The sequence below is a fragment of the Otolemur garnettii genome, unplaced genomic scaffold, assembly GCF_000181295.1.
Source record: "Otolemur garnettii isolate 467f Iridium unplaced genomic scaffold, OtoGar3 scaffold00209, whole genome shotgun sequence".
NCBI classification, from domain to species: domain Eukaryota; kingdom Metazoa; phylum Chordata; class Mammalia; order Primates; family Galagidae; genus Otolemur; species Otolemur garnettii.
Genome location: NW_003852604.1, coordinates 1,559,103 through 1,568,158, shown reverse-complemented (window position 1 = coordinate 1,568,158; position 9,056 = coordinate 1,559,103). Strand labels below are relative to the sequence as shown.

Sequence of the window (9,056 nt, the reverse complement as noted above, 5' to 3'; positions counted from 1 at the left end):
CTTGAGCCACAGGCGCCGAGCCAAGCCCAAGAGTTTGAGGTTGCTGTGAGCTGTGGCACTACAGCACTCTACTGAGGATGACATGAGACTCTGCCTGAAAAAAAAAAAAAAAAGAAAAGAAAAGAAATTTGTCATTTAAATTTCTCTTTAGTCCTGCCCTTAAGTAGAGCTCAACCTCCTTGAAAAAACTCTTGGTCATTCCTAATGGTCCTTTCTTGAAGGAAGTCTGTGGTGAGATAAAATATTTTTCTTGGATCCTCAATGTTTATTAAAAAATTGTATTTCTAGGCTGGGCAAGGTGGCTCACACCTATAATCCTAGCACTTGGGAGGCTGAAGTGGGCAGATTGCCTGAGCTCACCAGACTGAACTAAAGTGAGATCCTATCTCTGAAAATAGCAGGGTGTTGTGGTGGGCACCTGTAGTCACAGATACTTGGAAGGCTGAGGCAAGAGAATCACTTGAGCCCAAGAGTCTGAGGTTGCTATGAGCTATGACATCATGGTACTCTACCAAGGGTGACCAAGTGAGACTCTGTCTCCAAAAACATAACATTCCTCTTTTTTAATGACATGATAAATATATACATTTTCCTCTAATAGAAAGCTAGGAAAATTGTGTGCCTGGTGTTTCTAATGAGGTTTAACTTAGAACTCACATTTACTCATTTACTGGAGGACTAGTTGAGAAAATGTCCATCCATTCTTCCAAATATTAGATGATAAATACATTTTATTTAAGGTGTCCAATCCAGATGATTCAACTCATAGTAGCTGTATCATTATGTTCTGACCACTATAGTCTGAGTTCAGTAGAGGGAAGAAAAGGAATTTTAATTAATTAGGCCATGGTGAAAGAATAACATTTTCAGATTTTGCAATGGATAATATTGCAATGCAAATATATTTTAACAGGCCCAGATACAAATGTGTTAAAAGGCAACCTGTATATTTTGCCCCAAATTTACTGAATTTCTATATTAAACCTCCAATCATGGCTGAAACTGAATAAATTCAGGTAAACCCAGCTTAGAGAGATTTTATTTTCCTTCTCCCTGGTTTAACCTCATTCATTCACATGAGGACAGAGGGTGGGGGGCAGTAGGAGGGAAAGATACTGGGATAGTTCTTGGTCATCATCTGCTTGTGATGGAAAACATTAAAGTACATGTCACCATCTTTTTGATCTTTGGTCATTGGCATATTTCATGCTGGTATCTGTTGACGCTTCATCTTCACAACTGTCCTGGGGCCCATGCTAATATCCATTGACTGTATTCTCCAATATCCAGGCCATAAGGACACTTGCATTCACTTGCTTTCATCCATTCTTCCACTTTGCTCTCTCTTTCCCCATTCATTCTCTCTCTTTCTCTGTCTCTCTCAATATATATTGGTTATCAAATATGGGAAGAGTGGGATCCATGGCCAGGAGAGGGGACCCCAAGCTCATCCTCTTGCACATTAGGCTATAGCCTCTGCTGGCTGGTGGGAATGCATGGAACCTCTCTCTCCAGAGGATAATGTGGAAATATATATTAAAGGGTTTTAAATGTGTATATAACATTTGAAGCAGCATGTAACATTCTAGATGTACATTTTAAGAAAATATCAGGTACCCATGCAAAGATTTCTATGAAAGTTCTTCAATGAATAATGAGTTGTTTAAGTGAAATATTGAAAATAGAAGTAACAGTCATCAATTAGCAAATGAATAAATGAATCATGGTCCATTCATAGAATGGACTTCTATTCAGCCAGTAAGAATAATTGAAAATTAATTTTTATGGTGATGAATACAGAAATCAGCTCACAAATATGTTTAGCAGGGGAAAATACCAAGTGTCAGTACTTTTATTTTTGTGAAATCATGTGTGTCTATGTGTATAAATAGAGAAAGTCTGGGAAAAGATAATATTAAAATCTACAATAAAGAATAGTGTTTATAAAATGATTATCGGCTTGAATTTTATTACATGCATGTATGATTTATATCTGATGGACAGAAAAAGGTCTTCTCCTTTGAGGAAAGAAAGATAAAAAAGTAATTCATGAAGTTTCTTTGACCTAGATTCTCTAATTGACTCCTTTCTATATCAAAATGTCATGAATTATTTTCAGAAATCATTTAAATAATTTATTCTGAAGCCTTTGATTATGAACTCCCAGGACAGAGATCATCTCTTATTGCATAAGCTTGCATGATCCATACCATAACATTTGACAAAGTTTATTAAAAAAAAAAAAAAAAAAAAAAAAGAGCCTTCTTGTACTTAGAAGATTGGAGGAGAGAAACTCAAGAATCTAAAATATGGCTTCAAATTCTTGGTTGTAATTCTACCAGAGCCAACATCCATTAGCATCATCCTTAGCTGTAGCCTTAACAATCTACAAAGGGTGCGGGGTGCTCAGGGCCTGACCTTACCAATGGATTTTTTTTTTTTAGAGAGAGTCTTACTTTGTCACCCTCGGTAGAGTGCTGTGGCATCACAGCTCACAGCAACCTCCAGCTCTTGGGCTTAGGTGATTCTCTTGCCTCAGCTTCCCGAGTAGCTGGGACTACAGGTGCCCGCCACACACTTAGCTATTTTTTTATTGCAGTTTGGCTGTGGCAGGGTTCAAACCTGCCACCCTCGGTACAGGGGGCCAGCACCCTACTCACTGAGCTGCAGGCACCACCTACCAATGGATTTTTTTGTATATATGTATATTTTTAATTTCAGAATATTAGGGTGTATATCATGAATTCTTACCCCAATCAAATGGCACTTTGCCACCCTTTCCTAATAAGCTGACCCTATCACTTTGTTGGAATTTTGCAGGTTTATGGGACAATCTTCCACATAAGACAGGGAAACCCATTCAAGCTAATGGCTTTGGTGGACAATTGGCCTGATTTTAACACAGTGGTTGTCCGCCCTCAGGAGCAGGTAAGGTGCCAGGTGTAGAGTGAATCGTCTTTTATGTTCATATTTACTTTAGGCTACCATGTGCTTGGATATGTGTTAGAACTAAGGCACACAGAAATAAATCATTGTGATGGTCAGCAAGTCTCTGTCCTCAAGAAGCTTAGAATGTTGAAAATGGACAAATAAATCACAACTCTGTATAAAGTATTCAAGGACAGAAGATGCCTAAGAGACAAAAATAACCCAAATGACACCTAATTAAACTATGGAGTAGAAGGTGGAGGTTGCCAGAGGTGGAGCAAGATGGCGGAGGGGATGCATTGCTGGGTCAACTCTCCTCTCAGTTTCAGGTGGGGGGGTGGCTGGATCTTTCCCTGAGTGGAGCGTTAGCACAGTCAAGCAATGCAGGGTGTGCAGCAAAGAGGTGAATTGCTGGATTGGAAGTGTAATCCAGAACCACAGTATCTGCCAGAAAAAACTCGGCACAGGAGCTGAAGCAGCGCCAGCTGCAGCCAGTGGCTAGAGGCCTGAGACAGCAGACACCAATCCTTCCCCCACGAAGGACTTCTATACCCAATTTGTGGGGAGTTTGGATGTTTTGCAGAGAGTGTGGTGAGGCACGGACTCCCAAGCAGAATTTGGCGACCAGAAAGGGGAGCCATTTGGACCCAGTTTGGAGTGTCAGGGGTCCAGGCAACTGGACAGAAATTTGAGGGAAAAGGATTCCACTCAGGAACCAATTCATTTTGTAATGTTAGAAGTCTTTGTGGCACTGCACTGAAGCGGGCAAGCGACAGGGGCAATTAACCCCTTTCCTACAGACTCTGAAAAGTCTTTTGTGTGAATCCTGTGCTGAATCCCCAGGAATCAGAGGTAACCAGCACCTTCCCCACAGAAACGGACTGAAAACTCTGTGCTGTGGTGCTAAAGTGGCTGGCACAAGCAGCAACCAGCTCTTTTTCCACGGAACATAACAATTTCCAGTTTGAGGGGAAACTAGGAGTTGAGTGGAAATCTGGTGAAGCGTGGACTCCTGTGCCAAGTTTGGAGAACAGATAGGAGTACTGCCTGGAAAAGGACAGCCAAGGCTGGGCGGCCAGCCAGGAACCAGACCTATTGTAAAACTTCAAAAATGGCATCTCCATAGCACCTCTTCCAGGAGCGTGGAGAGCTCAGTCTCTCCTGTAGCCAGTCATTCTGCATCTGAAGCTGGTTCAGGACACCCCACACTTTACGGGAACTGTTGTAGGGAGAATTTGTGCAACCTGCCAGCAAAGATTCCTTTTGTTGTTGTTGTTTTCTTTTTTTGTTTTAGCCCAGGAACCACTCACAGCTCCACCTGCTGTCTAGAAAGTATATTGCAACATAAACATATTTCCACTAAAGTTGAACCCCACCTCATATATAAAGTGGTATGTTTGTATATATTCATAAGAATAATATTTTTCCTGGTGGTGCCCCCCCTTTTTTTCTTAATCCTTTTTTTGTAGGCGTTACTGTTAAGTTTTTTGTTTGTTTGTTTTGTTTTTTATTGTTAATACTACTCTTTTTTCTTCTCTCTTCCTCTCCTTCTCTTCTTATGATTGGAGAGAGTGTTTACATCTGACTAATAGTCTTGTTTTTGTTTTGTTTGTTTGTTTGTTGTTTACCATTTTATGATTACCATTTTTGTGGTTGTTTATTTTTGCTTGTTTGTCTTTTGTTTTGTTTTGTGTCTGTTTGTTTACTTGTTTCTGATTGTCTGTGCATCTGTGTGCTTGTGTGTCTGGTAGCATTTTTGTCTGTTTATTTGTTCACTTGGCTTCGTTGTGTTTTGTACTTTGCTAAATCTTCAGGTTGGCTATTTTCCCCAACTCCAATTTTCACATTCAATAAGAATATGGAGGAACAGGGGATGCGGGCTGACTGGAGCTAGTTTTCAACATAAACTCCAGTTCAGGGGGAGACAGAACTGCCAAAAAGAACCCAATGAACCTAAAGGAGGAGAGCTGAGCTGAGAGAAGAGATAGATAAATGCATGTCTTCTCCACCAAGGCAAGCCACAACTTCAAGAAAACAAATTAGAGGTTTAGACTGAGCCCAGGTGGAATATTCTTCAGCTGCCATTGAGTGCCTGAGGCAGATAGGCTTCAGCTCCCTCTACTGGCTCGCAACAAAGAGTGGTCACTGAGTGGAGGAGGCATTAAGTTTACTTGGACTTTGGCAGGCACAAAACCCTGACACTCTTGCTTATTGGGCAGGACTGGGCCACAGAGTCTGGGTTAACAGAGACTGGTGGTGAGGTTATCAGAGACTGGGGTTACCGGAGTCTGGTGGTGAAGGGTGAGCAAGGAGGGGAAAAAGACATCAGCCTCCTTACTCCAAATTGTCTACTGAATGGGCCTTTCTGACTCCTCAGAACATCAGAGTGAGCTGCACTTGAGCCACCAGTAAATTTCTACTATCTAGTTGCTGGAGACCCTGTGAGCTTTCCAGCTAGAGAGTGGGTACTGATCAGGTCAGTAGGTTTGGATCTCTTGAACTGGGCAAATTAATGGGTGGTTGAAGGAGAATCTCTGGTGCTCTCCGGATTTTCTTAGACCTAAATTGACTTCAGGTGGAACATTCTCCTGCTGTCATTGAGTGCCTGAGACAGACAGGCTTCAGCTCCCTTTTCTGGCTGGGGATAATGAGCAGTAACTGAGTAGAGGTGGCACTGACTCTACTTTGACTCTAGCAGACACAAAGCTCTGCCACACTCACTTATTGAGCAACTGGGTCACAGCACTGTGGGGTCTCCAATAATTGGGTGTGACAAAGGTGCAAGGTGGGAAAGGAGACATCAACCTTCCTAGATTAATTTATTTTCTGGGTAGGTCCTTCTGACCCCATGGAGCACTGGAGCGAGTCATATCTGAGCTGCCAGAAGACCCCTGCTGTATAGTTGCCAGAGACCTTTTCAACTCCTCCACTTGAGATCAGTGCTGACTGGGATACTAAATTTAGATCTCTTGAACTGGGCCAATCACCTGAGAACTATCCAAAGTGGTACTCTGGGGGTGAGGCTATGGGAACTTTCCCAACTTTCGCCTGTGAGGGGGCGGGGTGACTTAATTGCTGATATTTCTCCACAGCTGAGACTTTAACTCAGAGTAATTGAGTTTCCAGGGTAGAACAGAGATCAGCTGAAAACAAGATAGAGACACTCAGCTGCACCACACCAAGCAGGCCTCCAGGCTCTCGGATAGTAGCACTACACGCATCCTTGGCAAAGCTCTAGGGGAAAAGGTACAGACACCAGTCCCAGCCTTTGCCCAAAAGGGCTAGTAAAATACTACTCCCGGAGCCCCCAAACCAACTTCCTCTTACCTGCTCACCTAGCCAAACAGAGTAAATCCAGCATGGGGTGGAATCAGCAGAAAAACTCTGGTAATATGAATAACCAGAGTAGATCACCCCCCCCCAAGGAAGGATGTGGCAGATGAATCTGAAGATCCCATCCATAAACAGATGGCTGAGATGTTAGAAATCAAGTTCAGAATTTGGATAGCAAATAAAATTAACAGAATGGAAGAAAGGAAAGAGCTAGAACTTCAAGAAATTATTCAAAAGATGTCTCAAGAAATTATTCAAAAGACATCTCAAGAAATTATTCAAAAGATGTCTTAAGAATTCAATGATTTCAAAGATAAAATGATCAAAGATTTTGAAACATTGAAGTAAGAGTTCGTAGCCCTCAAAGATCTGAAAAATATGGTAGAATCCCTCCATAACAGAGTGGAACAGGCTGAAGAAAGGATCTCTGACATTGAAGACAAAGCTTTGAACAAGCCCCAGAGCTCAAAGATGAAAGGAAACAGAAAGCAAAAATGGATCTTTCTTAGAGAGTTCTGGGATAATTTGAAGAACACTAATATTCACCTTATAGGAATCCCTGAAAGTGACAAAGTTGCTTCACAAAACATAGAGACTCTTCTTCATGAAATGATGAAAGAGAACTTTCCAGATATGCCAAGAGATTCTGAAATTCGGATAGTAGATAGTTTCAGAACCCCAACAAGACTCAACCCAAACAAGACATCCCCCAGACACATCATCATTAACTTCACTAAAATTAATATGAAAGAGAAAATTCTGAAAGCAGTTATATGCAAGAAAACTATAACCTACAAGGGGAAGAATATTAGGATGACTGCAAATCTCCCTGCTGAAACCTTTTAGGCTAGAAGAGGATGGTCAGCCACTTTTAATTTCCTAAAACAAAATAACTTTCAAACCAGGATCCTGTATCCAGCTAAACTAAGTTTTTCATCTATGATGGAGAAATTAAATACTTCAACGACAAATTTGCCATAACTAAATCAGCTCTGCAGTAAATTCTCAAACCTATCCTCCATAATGACCAGTGCAATCCTCCACCACAAAAGTAAATTCACCCAGAAACTTTTGATCAAATTCCAACTTCCACAGTGGCGAAAGGATTAAAAATGTCTAATGGACTTTTGAGCAACTCAAGGACCAATATTTCACCAGGCTTATCAATAATTTCAATCAATGAGAATGGTTTAAATTGTCCTTTAAAGAGGCACAGATTGGCTGATTGGATACAGAAACTCAGACCAGACATCTGTCATATTCAAGAATCACATCTTACTTTAAAAGATAAATAGATAAATATAGACTCAGGGTGAAGGGATGGTCATCTATATTCCAGGCAAACGGAAAGCAGAAAAAAGCAGGTGTTGCGATTTTACTCGCAGATACATCAGGGTTTAAACCAACAAAAATAAGCAAGGATAAGGATGACCATTTTATATTTGTTAAGGGTAATACTCAATACGATGAGATCTCAATTGTCGATATCTAAGCACCCAACCAGAATGCACCTCAATTTATAAGAGATACTCTAACAGACATGAGCAACTTGATCTCTCCCAGTTCCCTCATAGTCAGAGATTTTAACACTCCTTTGGGAGTGTTGGATAGATCCTCCAATAAGAAGCTTAGCAAAGAAATTTTATATTTAAATTTAACTATTCAACTTTTGGACCTAACAGACATCTACAGAACATTTCATCCTAACAAAACTGAATATACATTTTTCTCATCAGTCCATGGAACATACTCCAAAATCAATCACATCTTAGGCCATAAGTCTAACCTAAGTAAATTCAAAAGAATAGAAATTATTCCATGCATCTTCTCAGACCATCATGGAATAAAAGTGGAACTCAGTAACAACAGGAATCTTCAGTCTCATACAAAAACATGGAGACTAAATAACCTTATGCTGAATGATAGATGGGTCAGAGATGAGATCAAGAAGAAAATTACCAAATTTTTAGAACAAAATGATAATGAAAACACGAGTTGTCAGAACCTCTGGGATACAGCAAAGGCAGTCCTAAAAGGGAAATTTATAGCACTGCAAGCCTTCCTCAAGAGAACGGAAAGAGAGGAAGTTAACAACTTAATGAGCATCTCAAGCAACTGGAAAAGGAAGAACATTCTAATCCCAAACCCAGCAGAAGAAAAGAAATAACCAAAATTGGAGCAGAATTAAATGAAATAGAAAACAAAAGGATTATAGAACAGATCAATAAATCAAAAAGTTGGTTTTTTGAAAAGGTTAATAAAATAGAACCTTTGGCCAACATAACTAAGAAAAAAAGAGTAAAATCTCTAATCTTATCAATCAGAAACAGTAAAGATGAAATAACAGTCCCCTCAGAAATTCAAAAAAATCCTTAATGAATATTACAAGAAACTTTATTCTCAGAAATATGACAATCTGAAGGAAATCGACCAATACTTGGAAGTACACCACCTGCCAAAACTTAGCCAGAATGAAGCAGAAATGTTGAACAGGCCTATATCAAGTTCTGAAACAGCATCAGCTATACAAAATCTCCCTAAAAAGAAAAGCCTGGGACCAGATGGCTTCACATCAGAATTCTACCAAACCTTTAAAGAGGAACTACTACCTATATTATTCAACCTTTTCCAAAATACAGAAAAATACGGAATACTACCCAACACATTCTATGAAGCAAACATCACCTTGATTCCCAAACTAGGAAAAGACCCAACAAGAAAAGAAAATTATAGACCAATATCACTAATAAATATTGATGTGAAAATATTCAACAAGATCCTAACCAACAGAATCC

General features: G+C 40.0%; 1 protein-coding gene across 2 annotated transcripts in view; it reads left to right on the top strand.

Moving 5' to 3' along the window:
• Window positions 1-9,056, top strand: part of GLYAT (glycine-N-acyltransferase) — a 52,228-nt gene that overhangs the window by 4,205 nt on the left and 38,967 nt on the right. The window contains exon 3 of one of the 2 annotated variants that reach the window (XM_023507827.1): window positions 2,821-2,928. The exons of the other annotated variant lie outside the window; for it this stretch is intronic. Within the exon in view, the coding sequence (XP_023363595.1) occupies window positions 2,821-2,928 (108 nt within the window). The remainder of the gene's footprint in view (window positions 1-2,820; window positions 2,929-9,056) is intronic. 2 annotated transcript variants of the gene reach the window in all.